At 48.8% G+C, this 16,821-nt stretch overlaps 1 protein-coding gene and 1 long non-coding RNA gene across 5 annotated transcripts in view; both read left to right on the forward strand.

Moving 5' to 3' along the window:
* The window catches only part of LOC135393039 (probable peptidoglycan muropeptide transporter SLC46), a 75,144-nt gene extending 59,966 nt beyond the window's left edge, over nt 1-15,178 (forward strand). For 3 of the 4 annotated variants that reach the window (XM_064623625.1, XM_064623624.1, XM_064623627.1), the window contains exon 8: nt 14,754-15,178. In XM_064623625.1, the coding sequence (XP_064479695.1) occupies nt 14,754-15,108 (355 nt within the window). In that variant the 3' untranslated portion in view covers nt 15,109-15,178. The remainder of the gene's footprint in view (nt 1-14,753) is intronic. The other variant, XM_064623628.1, reaches the window with a different exon arrangement.
* LOC135393038 (uncharacterized) lies at nt 6-2,616 on the forward strand. The gene is made up of 4 exons (XR_010422395.1): nt 6-156; nt 1,602-1,735; nt 1,830-1,894; nt 1,953-2,616. It is a non-coding gene; the product is annotated as an uncharacterized LOC135393038 (long non-coding RNA).
* Nucleotides 15,179-16,821: the final 1,643 nt, after the last annotated feature.

Consider the following 16,821-nt stretch of genomic DNA (forward strand, 5'->3'; position numbering starts at 1 on the left):
GTGTTGACGGCCGCTGCAAACATGTTGCGGCTGTTGTTGCGACGGTGAACTGCCCTGAAGATGATTCGTGCACTGGACTACCGCAGGCGTGGGGTCGACCTGGGTACAGGGCAGCGGACAGCGGCTTGCGGCGACCATTTGAAGAGGTTTACCCGAGTAAGTTTCTCCGCACTTTGGAATGAGCTGCTTTGTAAACTTAGCTAAACGTCAAATGCGAAACACAGATATCATGCAGCATGCTTTAATTTAATGCCCACGGAAAGCAGTGTCTACGTGAACTAGTTTACATGTGGAGCTCTCAGGGCCATTAAGCCAGGTGTATTATGTTCCAGTACTTTCATCTGTTTCAAGAGCCTACCCTGTGATTGCATGTTGTAAGATTTAATCTATTCTCTCAACGTTCAAGAACCACCTGGATCATCCAAAGCAAGCTGCAGACCAGTGTCCCCAACGTACGTCCTCATGGCGATTTCGGGTGATGCACCTGGTAATCCGAGCGAGAGCGCCCAGGTCCAGTGCACGCTCTACACGAGAGTCGCTCTGGGGCAGTCATCACCCGAATTTGTCGGACGCTCTACCGCTCTTCTACGAGGGTCGCTGCGCTCGCTAGCATTGTGCGTTCGTCGTGTTCGTGAACTTCCGGCAGCGTCGTTGGCGTCGTCGCGCACTTTCACCTGAGCACAAGCATAGCTTGCGAGAAGCAGGTCACATCATCCTCTTTGTCATTCACATTATCGGTGTCAATTGAACTTTCATCGCTACTACTTTCGTAAAGATCCGTGCCGTCAATGGTGAACGCAACAAAGAGACAGATGACAAGACATGTGACAGGCAGACAGCCGCAGGAGCAATACGTAGCAGACGACACTCGTGAGGCGCATATATGCGCATGCTCGCCGTCGAGAGCGGAAGAAGAGAGTTGAGGGCGGTTTTGGCTCGGCCTCTCGCAGCAAGAGCCAAAAAAGTGCTCTTGGGGCGAGCAAACTGCTCCGTAGTGCATCACCCGAACACGCGGCTCTTGCTCGGACCGCACCGCCCGAATTTACCGCTCGGGTTCGGGGCAGAAAAAAGTGCCCCCAATGCATCACCCGAAATCGCCATCAGGCACTTTCCAGGCATGTGCACTTCAGTGAGCCAAAACGCGGAATTCGAGTACCAAGATCCAGACGAAAAGGCGTGCAGAAGCGTTTTAGCTTCCCTTGTTGACAGTGCTGTTGACATGCATGACGGGGGGCTATTGACCGAGCTGCTTTCGAGCAGTAATGCAGGGAGACCACAGTTCCATGCAATGACGGCTGTAAGGCTTTACCCGGAAAACAAGTTCCTCTTTGTGAGGAAAAATTGGTTGGAAGAAATATCTAGAGAGAGAGCCATATTTTACAGAGGTATTGTAGCCGCTGATAACCCAGTTACTGTGGGCATGAACACACGTGGGCAGAGGACAAATGGAAGGTGAACTATGTGTGCATGATGTCGTCTTTTCATGTATTTGCTGCTCATCTCTGATGAAGTACAGTGATATTGCTGTGTACGTGTTAGGTTTAGTGTATACAGCTGTACAGCCTCAAATTACACTAAGGGAGCAACGCTTACATGCGCAGGTGGTTTCAGGAGAGGTTGACACGTCTCACCAGCACGGAATGCCATAGGGTCCGCACAAGAGTAGCAGATTTCGAGAAACTTGCCGCAAGCTTGAAAACTGCTCGGCCACTGAAAACGGCAGCCACTGCGTACGGTAAGTGAATCCGACTGTGGACATTGGGTACTTGAATGGATAGTATTGATGGTGACTGTCATTGTGACTACCTTGTGTTTGGAATCTTTTAAAGGCACGCAGATGGAAAGCAGTGCAGTGAGAGAATTTCAGAAGAAGTTTCCTGCAATTGTATATCAGGTATGAACGTCACGCACCTTAATAATGGAGAGTACATAAGATTCATCAAATATTTCAGGCTGGGCTTCTGATTCATCCTGGACAGCAATGGCTCTGCGCAAGCCCAGATGGCGTAGTGCGACTGGACGACGGGCTGTACCTTCTGGAAGTGAAATGCCCGTTTGGTCGGAAGGGACAGTCAATTATCGACCACACGAGTGCCACCAGCTACGTCCAGTATCTGTACTACGATGATGGCAAGCTCTGCTTGAAGAAGTCTCATCAGTATTACACCCAGATACAGATAGGAATGTATGTCATGAATGTAGCAGAAACTTTCTTTTTTGTATATTCCGAGGCACAGTCCATTAACGTGATGGTTGAACGAGATGATGAATTCCTCAGTGAACTGATTCCCAAGCTAGAGACATTCTACTTCACATATATGTTACCACAGATTGTGCAGAGGTGTAAAAACAAAATTTAGCTGTATCAGGCATTTGTCTGTGCACACAAGTTACTCCTGTATATCCCTGAATCTGTTTTCCTGAATTTTCACAGACTGTTGTACATAGTAGAATGTGAATAGACTTGTCGTCTGATCATGTAAATATACTGTTCCCTGCATAATTTGTTAGCGTCAACTGAAACTCCTTTCAAACTTCTTGAGTGCAGTCATTAATGAACACTGATAACAAGAACTTTTACTTCACAACACCAGTACACAGACTGTACAACCTTCAGCAAAGTTAACAATACCACACGTCACCACTGTCTTGTCCCTGAGCAGGATCACAACTATCCCAGCATTCTTTGGTAACTGTTCACCTCGATCCGATCACAAAGCAACCACCATTAAAATTTTCACGAGCTTACATGTCAAATATGGAAATGGTAATGCTAATTGCTTTCATGTTTAAAAACTGGTGGCTGCAAATTAACAAGCACCGCACAGATGCGGAAAATGTCAGGCATGTACGGGACAAGGTCTGCAGGCACAGTACGGTTAAGAATATTGTAAATTTTTAACCTCTGAATAACACGCTCCACATGGACTCTGACTTGGGCAATGTGATATGTGGTATCCATTTCCGAGCTACTGAACTGTGCACTTCCCGATGAGAATGGGGGCATTACAAGAATTGCACCTTTATCACCTAGGTGTGAGTTTATGCCAGGGAATCCCTTGTCAGCTAGAACGAGGTCCCCTGATTCAATAAGGTCCGGAAAGCCAGACTGCACGGTTATTGTATTTCACGTCCTCCGTATGCCCCCGAAACAAATGCGATTTGTCCATTGGGAACAATAGCAACAAGAAACTTGAGAGTCATGCCCCCCTTGTAGTTGGAGTAGAGGGTTCGCTGTTTTTCTACTGAAGCTGGAGTCTCGGTCCTGACTTCTGTGCAGTCAATAATGTACCTACACGTATGATAGTGTTCCAAGAAGCACTGGGGAAGCGTTGCTCGGATCGTGTCTCTTGAAGGTGCAAATATCAGTTTCCTTGTAGCTTCTACCAAGTTTGCCAGGATGAGGAAAAATATCCTTGCTGCTGTGTAGCGTCGGACACCAAGCAGTGCACCAAGGCTGGTAAATGTTATCCCCAGCTTCAGTTTCATAAGAAATAGCAGCAGCTTGTTGGGTACAGTCACGTCAACTTCCCTTACACGGAGGTTGCTGAGGAGACTGAGGAGCAGGGCGAATGCCTGTGGGCTTGTGCCACATAAGTCCTGCAGTGTAGTGGAGTCCTCATGAACTGTCTCATAGCCCTGAAATAGGCAAGTGCGCTGAGAGGGTCCAGCGAAACTTGACTTCATGTCGGGGACAGCTTGAACTTCTTTGTCAGTCTGGGTACGGTGGCTGATCTGTGTGCAGCTGGTGCCGTTGCTAGTTGTACAGATGAAAACTGTGAAGTCACTCCTGGCATCATCACTGGCCACCTCTGTCTGTGTTCCCTGCAAAACATAAGAAAAAAAAATCTTTATTGTTGTTCCTGTTACTCTTGCAAAATAAAAAATAAAGATGTCATCTCTCTGTTAAATCGATTAGGGAGCATACTTACCACTGATAATATGCCAGACATCCATCACCATCGGGCAACAGAGGAGCAGTGTCACCACTGCTGTTATCTTGCATGCTATCGGACAGATCATCACAGCCAAAGTCACCCGTGTTCGCGTACACCGCATTTCTATCCATGTGCTGTGACCGCCTCTTGGACCTGTAATTTATGGCTAACATCAGGGCACTACAAGGTGACAAGTGACAGCGAAAGCAAACGCAACGAACCCCAGTTAATACGGCGACAGCTGCCTACCTATCGTAGCGGTCGACGGACGTTGAGCACACAGCCATTGACTGCTTCTTGTAGACGGCAGGAAATATTGTGGGAATGTACGATGGGTGAGCTTGTTCAGAACTTTTGGCATTTCCCACGAAGTGCGCGCTGCATATGACCGTGCTGGATGTCGGCTCCCACGGGGTGCCATCTTCGCTGCACAAATATGTCATTTGATGAGACGAGCAGCAAAACGAAAAGGAAGGGAATGACATGTAATTGGAAATTTCACTTACTTCACCCGACGTACAGCAGCTATCCACAACCGACGGCGTTCTTGTTCATACCACTTCGTAGGGAAAGTATAAAACTTCAAGGCAGGTTGCTTTCCCTTGGCGGCAGCCCAGTTGTTGTGGCAGCCTACTACGCAGCAATAACTGCCGTTCTTCCGTTTTCGCCTAGAATCCACTCACAGTATGTGAAGACAAAACTCCCTGGGCCACCTGACTGTTATTGCGTCCTGCCTTGGTATCGCAACCAGCTTTAAGCGTTTCGTGCAACGATCCAAATGGCTGCAGCTGTACAAGCCTGCACAGCAGGTACCGGGAGATTACGCCACTTTCCGCCTGGTGGGGGCGTGGGCGTCGGCCGAAAACTTTAGCGTGCGGTGCCTATAAGAATTTGGAGATGTGAAAGTAATCGCAAATGCTATGAGCTCGATAGAGAGAATGTGCCACGAAATGAAAGCAAGATATGTATAGAGGATAGCTGAAGTTTTTCAGATGCATGTAGACTGTGACTTTCGTGTGATTCGTTCAGAGTAACCATGTAACGCATGTGACATGCGACTGCTACATTCTTGTCATTTTCCCTCCTCAGCCATCGTTTTCTTTAGTTCACTGGATAGGTAATTGCACTGGAACAGCTGGGTCTATTCATGGAGCGCCGTATTATCCATTTTATTTCCCCCTATACTTTAACAGAAGTGTCATTGGAAGTGTGCGGGCAATTGATCACGTTCAAAGCGCTGCAACTTTCACAAATGCAAGTCTTTTACGGGTCACATGGTGACGTGTTGAGTGAAGCAGCATGTGATGAAACGGCACTCGATGAAACTGTGTTCGATGAGATGGACGGACACCAAAGTAATTCGCTCAGGTGGGCAGGGATCGGAACCGTTATTTTTTCGGTTCGGGTATATTGGTTCGGTTCAGGTTGAGTTCCGCAATAGCGCAAGGTACAGATTCGAATCGATTCAGGAAAGTGCATTTTGAGCAGATCGCCAAGGGTAACTGGGTCTTAAAAGCAGGCACATCCTACGGTTCTGAAACAACACAAGTGTGCTTTTTTGTTGCCGACACAGCACTCGTTCACCTCAACACTGCGCGTTTCAGATCTGCATTTCAGGTGCAACGTTACGGTACATACTGTTCTCCCTATGTTCACTCATCGTATGCACCCTGTTACAACCTGCTCAGCGACTGACCGTTATTTTCAGGTTTTCGGGGCGACAAAATTCGCGTAAATAGTGATGGTGATGATGACGGAACGAAGCCTACAACTGCCAAAAAAAAAAAAAAAAAGAAAGACGCAACTAAAGTCACCAACTCGTCCTTTTGTCTCAGTGTCGAGTTCAGCCATTTCATTGAACAGTCATTCTTTTTTTTCTGTCTCATATGCTTTTGGAATTTGGTTTGGTAAACGTCTGCTAGTCAGCTTAATATAGCTAAAGCAGTGAAGGAAGAGAGAGAGGAAAGAAAGAGAGGCCAGATTCATAATCGAGATCACGCACCTGAAATGCGATTTTACTTTGCGGAGAATTATATCTAACGTCTGCAGATGCAATTATGAGAGCCGTGAATCTGAGAACACAAATATACATAATAAACATATGACTCTGAGAACATAAATCGGAGCAGTTGCGAGATAGGAAAGTGTATTTCACTTTTTAATTAGTAACTAACTTGAACAAGTGAAAGGGACAGCATATGAGTCATTATTTTGTAAGGCCTGCATCACTGGATATCGAAACCGATACTTCAGCCATTGCGCTCCACTGACCCATCGCCACTGCTATCAGGCTGCTCACGTATTCGATGGGGCCTGTTTCCGCCGGGTGGAGTCTGTCGCCTTTCAGTGTGTGTATGAAATGTGCGCCAAGATTTATATTCACAACGCTACAAAGCGGTAGAAAGCGTGTCGCTTTAAGTCACAAAATTGTTTCCACAAAGTATCAACCACATATGGCTGCTTCCAATCATCATGCCCTGTTTTGCACTGAGTCTGTCGCTTTTCAGTGTGTGTATCTAATGTGTGCCAAGATTTATATTCGCAACGGCACACCGCGGTAGACAGCGTATCGCATTCACTGAAAGCCACAAAATTGTTTCAACAAAGTCTCAACCACATATATGACTGCTTCCAATCATCATGTCCTGTTGTGCACTGAGTCTGTCGCTTTTCAATGTGTTTATCAAATGCGTGCCAAGATTTATCGCAACAGCATACAGCGGTAGAAAACGTATCGCTTACACCCACAAGGCAGGGTTTTACGCAGGAGCAGAGTGTATGTACATACACACGGAAATGAGTAGAATGAAATGAAAGATGACTCCTGAGTGGCACTCAACACGATTCATTCATGATTTCCAACAGTGCATTTGGTTTATTTACCTGTAGGCAGTTTTGGTTATTGTTGTTATATACAGTGTCGACTTATTGTGCTTGCATTCTCTGCCTTGCCATAAATCATGTTACCTGTACATAAGCAAAAACTCACAATCACTGACACTTCGTTCATGCCTGCTTATTGTCGAGCGGTCAGAGAGCTCATGAATATTACAATATAAACAAGGCGAAAAAGTCGCCACAACACGTCATACGCTTTTTGTGAATGCGTTCGCCCGTAGAGTAAATTACACGCGCCGATATCGTGGTTAAAAAAGAGAGAGAAATCACAACGACCAACAGTCGTCACTTCATGGAACCGTACCTCCGTGAATTACAGGCACGGATATCACGGTCAAAGGGGAAAAGTCATCACAAGTCACAGCAGTTTTCACATCAGCAGTCATCGCAACGACATCGTATCTCTTTGTGTAACTATGAACAACGCGAAAAAGTCGTCAAACGCTTGATTTCATGAAGGCGTGCTTCCGTAAAATACACGCGCGGATATCACGGTTAAAAATGTAATCACAAATCACAACGACCAGCAGTCTTCACTTCATGAAACCGTACCCTCGTGAATTACAGGCACGGATATCACGGTCAAAGGGGAAAAGTCAAAAACAAGTCACAGCAGTCCGTAAATTAGTAAATTACGCGCACGGTCAAAACGATCCAGAGAAACGACCTCTCCGATGGCGACACCGAGCAGGCGCACGCGATCTTGACAGGTAAATCAACCACGATCCTTCGTTCAACACCACGCTCGCCTACAGCGCGAGGGGAAGAGGGGGGGGGGGGAAGAGGAGTGTCGTTGGGAGGAACCGAGAGGTCTGCCTGCCTGATTAGGCGGCATGTTTCTCGGGAAGGGAAAGGTGGTGGAGAGGAGGAGAGGAAAGGGTGAAGTGGAAGACCGAGCGGAATCCGCTCGGGGGGAGGATAGCTGCGTCCATGGGCCGACTTCAGGGGAACTGTGCCGGCATACGCCTATTACACATCTGAGGGAAACCCAGGAAAAACCCCAGACGGCACAGCCGGCCCGCGGATTCGAACCGCGGACCTCCCAGTCTCCAAGCGCACGCGTTACCGCTGCGCCACCGGAGCTGGTCCCCTACAGCGGCGTCGGGAAAGTGGCGCCCCCATCGCCCGGCAGTAGCCGCAGTAGCCCCCTCCCGCATTACGGTTGGGTCGCCGCGGGAGGGAGACCCCCACGCCTAGCTGTGCGTGGCTCTCCCGTGTCTGGGGAAAAGGGGACCCTGGCGGTTGAGTGGCCCCGGAGGATGTTTAGGACCCTTAAGGCCCCTCCGGGAAAGCAACACACCGCTTTGGCCCCAGCTTCCCATAGTCGGGTGGTCCTGGAAGGCCCGACCAGGGCTATCCAGCTTAGTCGCTGCGGCGGCAAGGGTCAACCTCGTGCAGAGCTACGCGCCTGCGCCTGGGTATAGTGTGAGGGCACGTGCCACCGTGCGGAGCACGGTCCCCTGGTTGGGCTCGGTGGTGGGCGGCACGGCCTCCGCACTGAATCACACACACAACACATATGGCGAACAAACCCCTTAAAAACCCCCATGATCGGCGCCTGAAGAGGCGCTGCACCGAAGATAATCCAGCAACCGAGTTTTCCTACCAGAAACAGCCAGCATGGTTCCCTAGAATCCTTGTCATACACGCAGATGAATCGATCAAGTCACTGTCAAAGCTGTCTCCATTTGCAACTGCTAAAGTTCTGGAACAGACGATAGGCAAAAATTACACTGCTCGAAAGCTCCGCTCTGGTGACATCCAGGTGGAGGTCCAAGAAAAGGAACAGAGCGTATCCCTCCAATCCCTGAAGGCAATTGCCGACATACCTGTCACGGTCACTCCGCACAAGACACTCAACATCGTAAAAGGCGTCATTTCAGAGGAAGAGCTCCTGATGTGCTCTGACTCTGAAATTGAGGAGGGTCTCAGAGAGCATGGAGTGGTCAGTGCACGGAGAATAATTATGCGTAGAGACGGCAACGAAATACCAACAAAACATGTCGTACTATCATTCCAACTTCACACTCTTCCATCTACAATACATGCTGGCTACCTCAACTGTAATGTACGGCACTACGTTCCAAACCCAAGGCGCTGTTTTAAATGCCAGCGCTTTGGGCATGGCTCACAGACATGCCGTGGACAAACAACATGTGCAAAGTGTGCGGGAAAAGACCATGAGTCGCCAACATGTGAAAATACCGTGAAATGCATCAACTGTAGTGGCAGCCACCCAGCATACTCCAGGTCCTGCCCACAGTGGAAGGACGAAAAGGAAATCCTGAAAGTTAAAGTTGAGCAGAATCTTTCTTATACTGCAGCGAAGGCACAGGTGGCATTTTCTAGAAAGGGCTCGTACTCCGAGGTTATGCGCAGGGGAGTGGCGCCACCTCGGAAATCTGTGGAGACTCAGACTGAGTCCCCACACAACACTCCCAACACAAACGTTGGGGACACAGCTCATGTGTCTCCCAAGGGAAACGTGGCCTGCCCAAGGGCTGGCCACAAGGAGGTCGCCAGCCCCAATCAGGCTGGCAATACCTCTTCCGAAGGGAATGGGGGCGGTGAGGGCTCGGTCCAAACCGTACCCCAGTCGATGGATGTCGATGACTGCTGCACGCCGCAGAAGTCATCGCCAACCCCTCAGAATTCCCCAGATCAACAGAAGGGGAAACAGCCGGGTCGAGGTAGAGGACATTTGCAGAAGGTGTCACCGAAGGCACCTCCAGCCAGGGTGCAAGCGCCCTAAGTACACCAAGCATGCTGAATACGCAAAAGATTTTCATGCAGTGGAACTGCAGGGGAGTGCTTCCAAATGTTGATGATGTGCATGACCTCCTGGAGGCGCACAGGCCAATTGGCGTCTGCCTCCAAGAGACGTATTTGAACTCTGGACACACAAATCCGTTCCAACAATACCAAATGTTTAGAAGGGATCGCCCGGTGGTTACGCGATCCTCAGGTGGAGTGGCGATTCTAGCATCCCGGTCTGTTGCTGCAGTTGAGGTGCCGTTGATAACAACATTGGAAGCTGTGACTGTTCGATTGAATCTCTCTACACCACTTACGCTCTGCTCAATATATCTTCCTCCTGCAGCAGATGTGCAGCGACAGGATATCGAAGATCTCTTGGACCAGCTGGCAGCCCCATTCCTCATTATGGGGGATTTTAATGCACACAGCCGTTTGTGGGGATGTTCAGATTTGGACTCGAGGGGCAGACTTCTTGAGGATTTACTCCTCCGCCACTCCATCACACTCCTGAACACAACACAACCAACATACTGCAGCACATCAACACGGACATTCTCTGCATTGGACCTTTCCATCTGTAGTGCGACCATTGCACAAGATCTGCAGTGGCACGTGATCCAAAACCCCTATGGCAGTGACCATTTTCCAACTTGGGTCGAGTATCAGTGTGATGATGCTGTGCTGTGTACGCGAAAACCCCGCTGGAGGCTGCAGGATGCGAACTGGGCGGTGTTCAGCGTGCTGGCTGACCTGACCCTACACAACACTGACAACATGAGTATCGACGAGGCCAACGAATTCATAACAAACACGATAATACATGCTGCTACACAATCCATATCCAAGACGTCGTCCTCTCTGCCCAAGCGTTCAAAGCCTTGGTGGAACGACGACTGTAAACGGACGCGCAAGGAACAACAAAAGGCGTGGGCTCGTTTGCGTCGATACCCGACAGTTGACAACATGATCCAATACAAAAGGAAGCGTGCTGCAGCCAAACGCACAAGGGAGGAGGCCAAGCACAACTCGTGGAAGGAGTTTGTGGGTACATTGAACTCGCGAACTCCAGCCAAGGTTGTGTGGGACCGTATCAATAAGATCTCCGGGAAATACAAAGGGTTTACAGTGCCTTGTCTTTCGCAGAATGGCGTTCCCTGTACGTCCTTGGAGGAACAGGCTAACGTACTTGGCGGACACTTTGAACACGTGTCTAGCTCCTCGCATTACAGCCAGCGTTTCCTGTCACACAAAACCGCTGCTGAAAAACGCATCATTAAACAACCTAAACAAGATACAGCACCTTACAATGTACCCTTCAACGCACATGAACTTCAGAGAGCCCTACAGGCAAGAAAGAACACTGCACCTGGCCCTGACGGCATACACTATGACATGTTGCGGCATTTAACACCCCAGTCGCAACAAATCTTACTCCACTTTTTTAACCGTGTGTGGAGAGAAGGAACTCTTCCGTTGTCCTGGAAGCTAGCCGAAGTGGTTCCGGTTCTCAAGCCAGGGAAAGACCCGTCTGCTGCTATTAGTTATCGCCCCATCGCATTAACCAGCTGCCTTGGGAAGACTTTCGAGCGCATGGTAAATGCAAGGCTCGTATATGTTTTGGAAGAGGCAGGCATCTTTGACAAACACCAAAGCGGTTTTCGTTCCGGCCGGAGCACCCAGGACAACCTACTCCACCTAGAATCACAAATCAGAGAGGCTTTTGTTCGAGGGCAGTTCTGCGTATCCGTGTTTTTTGATCTCGAAAAGGCGTACGATACCACATGGCGCTTCGGGATTCTGCAAGATCTACACGCATGTGGTATCACAGGGTGCATGTACAGGTGCATCGATAATTTCCTCAGAGATAGAAAGTTTCGTGTCAGTCTGGGCTCAACTTTATCTAACGTCTTTGTACAAGAGAACGGGGTTCCACAGGGGTCTGTGCTGAGCGTTACGCTATTCGTTGTGAAAATGAACTCGATAGCCAGAGCCATCCCACCTGGCGTCCAGTACTCCCTGTACGTAGACGATGTCCAGGTTTCCTACTCGGCATCAAATCTTTCAACAGCTGAGAGGCAGGTGCAGCTCACGATCAACCGTCTATCTAAGTGGGCTGATGAAAACGGCTTCAGGTTTTCCGCGCAAAAGACAGCGTGTGTTGTCTTTACTAGGAAGCGAGGCACATTTGCTGAGCCCTCGCTGCTCCTCGGTGGCAACACACTACCAGTTTCTGATGAGCAAAAATTTCTGGGGGTGGTGTTTGACAAGAAGCTGTCTTTTGTGCCACACATAAACTATATAAAACAGAAGTGCCTGAAATCCTCCAACATACTCAAAGTTTTATCCCATCGATCGTGGGGAGCCGACAAAGTCACACTGTTGCGGGTCTATGACTCGGTTGTGCGATCAGTAATTGAGTACGGGAGTGTCGTGTATGGCTCGGCGCGGCCTTCGGCATTGAAGGTGTTGGACCCCATCCACCACGAAGGCATCCGACTCGCCACCGGTGCCTTCCGGACGTCCCCTGTGAAGAGTTTGTATGTTGAGGGCAATGAATGGTCGCTCGAGAGACGGAGACAATTTGAACATGTGAAGGCTGCGCTAAGGTACAGATGCCAGGGCGATGACCCAGTTGTACACTCTAGTGTGAACCCCGCTCTGGAGCGACTCTTCCTTGCAAAGCCCTCTGTTGTACCCTCGTTCCCGCTTCGTGTGGAGGCGGCGAGTTCCCGTGTGGGATTCAGCCCCTCTGGCGTTCCCTTGCAGCCGGCAGTCCTCGATGCTGCGCCTTGGCAGAGACATCTAATACAATCCAATTTAAAAATGACACAGTTTGACAAACAATCCACTGCACACACTGTCATTCTCCAGGAATTCCTGGAGATTCACCATAACTTCGGGAACCACCATGCAATCTACACTGATGGGACTAAAGTAAGCAATGGTGTGGCGGCCGTTGCCCTTGAAGGTGATTCTATTATGACGGCACGCCTGAACCGCAGAGCTTTACGCGATTCTCCTGGCTCTGCGGCACATTCAACAAAACGACCTTCAAAATTCAGTGATTTATTCCGATTCGCTAAGCTCTGTGCGTGCGCTGCTTTCATGCTATGACAGCAAGAATCACCTCGTCAAGCGAGTACGAGCGCTTGCGACCCAACTTTGTTCCCGAGGCTTTTCAATCTGTCTCTGCTGGGTCCCCAGCCACACTGGGATCCCGGGGAATGAACGAGCCGACCGTGAGGCTTGGCGAGCGTTGGCACAAGAGGAGTCAGCTCTAGGACTACCCTACCAAGACATCCTGCCAGTGTTAAAGAGAGCTGTCTGCACACAGTGGTAGCAGGAGTGGGACATGGAAGAAAATAACAAGCTACACCTCACACAGCCACACGTTTCTCCCCCGCATCGGACTGAACACATCAACAGATCATCCGAAGTTCTTTACGCGAGATTGAGGATTGGACACACATGGCTCACGCATCACCACCTACTCAGAGGTCAGGATCCGCCAGCTTGTGCGCACTGCGGTGACAGCTTGACTGTCTTGCACGTACTGGCATCCTGCCCTCACTTCGAACACCAACGCCAACAGTATTTCACCGCATTCTACAGATACCATGTCCCACTCCACCCAGCCCTTCTACTGGGTGACACCCCTCTTGTGCCGTTTGATAACGTAATCAAATTTTTGACCACGTGTGGGTTTCTTAGTCAGATGTAGATGATAAGCATTGCTCCGCTTTTATCCATTATCACCGAACTCCTCATGTAAATATCTCATTGTCACACTTGTAGATAGCTTTTAACTGCCATGCTCGCTTGCTATCGTCATCCCCCTCTCTCTTATCCTGGTCAATCAATCATCGCTCATACCTGTAGATAGGTTTTAACTACCACACTCTCTCTCACATCATCTTTCCCATAATCGTCTCCGACACACTCAGCATAGTTTTGGCGCTCTATGGCCTTTGTTGCCTTTGTGCCATTAAACACATAATCAATCAATCAATCAATCAACCCCTACAGCGCCACCGCGACTTCTCTTGGCATTGCATATCATCCCCCAGCGCCACCACACTTCCGGAAGTCAAGTGTCCAAAGCCCCGCGCGAGACTTCGCCCACTACATCGTTTTCCTCCTCTAGCTGCCGCCGGAACGCCCGCTCCCCATAGCGCGCTCTCATTGGCTCATTTTGGAGCGACCACGCCCCCCTCCCGTGACTCGCCCCCCTCTCCCGTGACTCGCCCCCTCTCCCGTGACTCGCCCCCTCTCCCGGCCCCGCCCCCCTTGGGTGCCGCGCGCCTTCACGCCCAAATCTAACATGGGCTCTCTGTTTCTGGCAAAATAACAATTTTACGTTGACTGTATAGGCAGATTTCGGAGTTGAGTTCAGGAAGTTAGACTCATTAAAATGTGATGAAATTACATGCAGTGTGTTGCCAAAGTTCCCTACAGATAAAATGACGTATTTTTTTCGTAGCGTGCTTTTTTCATTCAAATTTTTCGACGTGGTTACTGAACACCCTCTATGTAATATTATGAAATCTACTTAATTATACTTTATATACACCTTGGCTACAAGGTTAAAGGCAAAGTTCGTTCCCGTTGAGATTAATATATCTTGGAGGAGGGTTCCACTCTCCTGAGAACCCTTTCGCTCGAATTGGACGTATTTACATAGTTATTCACATTTTGTCGTGACAGTCCGCAGCAGTTACGAGGAGGAACAAACGGTGAACCTCCTAATGGACGCGCGCGACCTTTTCGTCAGCGTTCCTCTTCCACAATTCCTCACGTGACGGGAAGGAAGTGACGCAAGAATGCCGCTGGCCAGCAACGGGACGACGGGCATACCTCCTTCTGCGCGAATGTTGAACCGTGTGCACTGGACTGCAATGATTTAAAATGCGGACAATAATTTATAGAGCTTGAGTCGGCGAAAAATGAAGCAGCGATTCGTTATATCAGGGAATACGCTGCCTGTGGAAACATATATCATTGATGCTTATAGAGTGAATTATCCCTTTAACGGAAACGGAATATTGTTGCAATGCACTGACCTCCTTGCACAACCGAGCCATAAATTACCTAAATATGTACACTAAGTAAGTGTACGGACTGGCTAGGGCTTAATCACATTAAATGTACTCGCCGTTGCAGACTTGTCACGCCAGAAGCGGAGAGTGAAGAGGATGAAACACACGACGGCTCCAGCTCGAGTTCGCGCGGTAGTTCGGTATCTGTTCAACGAGATATCGACGCGGACGAGGGCGTCGTCGGACAACCACCTGCCGAGCAAGGCCATACCGTACAGAAGCTAGAAGAAAGAAATTCTGCTAGTAACGTCGTAAAATCAGCATTGGCCTTGCTTGCACCCCTCGGCCAAACGTCCACATCCTTTTCGCCCGACAAGCCAGCGTCTGCCAATAAGTCTTCAGTACTCGGGATTACACCAAGCCTCCCATCAGCTGAGCACAGCGAAGAACACCCTGCTGGCGGTGCAGTACCCGTATGATGCACGAGAAAGATAACGCGAATTATAATGTCAGTTCTGCCTCATATAATATATGCTATATGGATATATGACATAACTTGTATGTTTTTGAAGTAGCAAATTGGTTTTCTACCGCATTTAAGCTGTTACGCCGAAGTATTTGGAATGCCAGGCGTTATGTTCGTGTGTGATGAAAGTGTGCTCTCTCTCCCTCAAAGTAGGAGCTCAAACTTCGGTATTGCACACCTGATGATTATGTGCCCGTTCTCGACAGTGTGGACTCCACTTACAGCAAGTCCCTATGAAAAAAAGCGACGTTAGGTCTGATGCGATTTGGGACATTGTCTTGACGCTAACATCAGCTGATGTTAACATCAAAGCTGCTCTGATGCTGACGTTAACATCAGAGCTGTCCGCGCTGATGCTAACATCAGAGCTGCTTTGATGCTGATGTTAACATTAGAGCTGCTCTGATGCTGATGCTAACGTCAGAGCTGCCCTGGCTGATACCTACATCAGAGCTGCCTTGGTGCTGATGTTGACATGAGAGCTGCATTGATGATGGTTATGACAATCTTGAAAATGCTGTAGTCCATTGCCCGTATTCACCAGTCCCACTTAGCCACTGGTTTAGTGACATCTGGTTTAAGTTGATCACGCGAGTACTTCGTCCGCCAATCACGAACAACCACCTCGCTGGTCTAACCCGGCTGCCGTGAGGCCCATGGCGGCCTCCGTGGAGTTTATGTGCCCAGCGCATAGGCCTAATCTACGCTTCGCCGGAAATTTTTCGGCGAAATACAGGTAAGTTTTGACTTGTAAAGCTACTAGAAGCGTTCGTGAGGCGAATGTTGTTGCACTCCAATCAATATTTGCCCTCAACGTCTCATTTCGTTCGCCGTTCACAGGACGTAAACCCGGCGCTCTAGCGATGGTCTAACTCCCATGTATTTCCATAGGACTAATTTAAACTAGGGGTGGGGGTAGTTTAAAGCCGGTCTACCGCGGAGCAGCTGTGAATGAGCGCCTTTCGAGAAACAATCCAGAAAGAGTTTTTGCTGGACGCTGTTGCCTAGTTTTCAAGTCGAAATTTCACAAATTAAGCAAAAACAACGTTGTGAGGAACCGGTGAGCGAAGTAAGAAGTAATAAACCCGCCGCCGATAAAAAGTTAACGATCGGTATGAAGTGGAATTTTGAAAACCGCTCTCCTAATTTAGGACCAACATCGTTGAAGTTAGTGATGTCAACATTGGCAGATAGACACAAGTCACTTTCCGATCCAAAGCTGACAGGAGGTCGTGCACAAACAGCTGTTACCTCCAGCAACAAAAACGACACTGATTATGCGCGGTACTTTTAATACAGCCCCTAGTGCCTCTGTTATACATCACTAACAATAGTTTGTGCTGTGCTGCCGTTGCTCGTTCTGATTGATAGATTGATACATTTAACGACTTGCTGCACACTACAGTGATCACCGGTACTTAATTGTGAACGAGCTTTGTGTTCCTATATAGATTACTGTTAAGTGTTTCCTGTTAAAAAATGCATCCGTCGTGTTTGTCTTCTAAGCTAAACGGAGGTCACAAGAGGGAGGGTAGGTTCAATGGAGCTGTTATACCTCCATGTGCTGTACAGTTGTACAGCGGAGTATGGTACATGTTACCCAGCATGTGAAGGCACAAGTATCAAGCACGTAGCTCGCTTTTGAAATGCTATGAGTGACATTCCA

Source organism: Ornithodoros turicata, chromosome 4 (assembly GCF_037126465.1).
Source record: "Ornithodoros turicata isolate Travis chromosome 4, ASM3712646v1, whole genome shotgun sequence".
NCBI classification, from domain to species: domain Eukaryota; kingdom Metazoa; phylum Arthropoda; class Arachnida; order Ixodida; family Argasidae; genus Ornithodoros; species Ornithodoros turicata.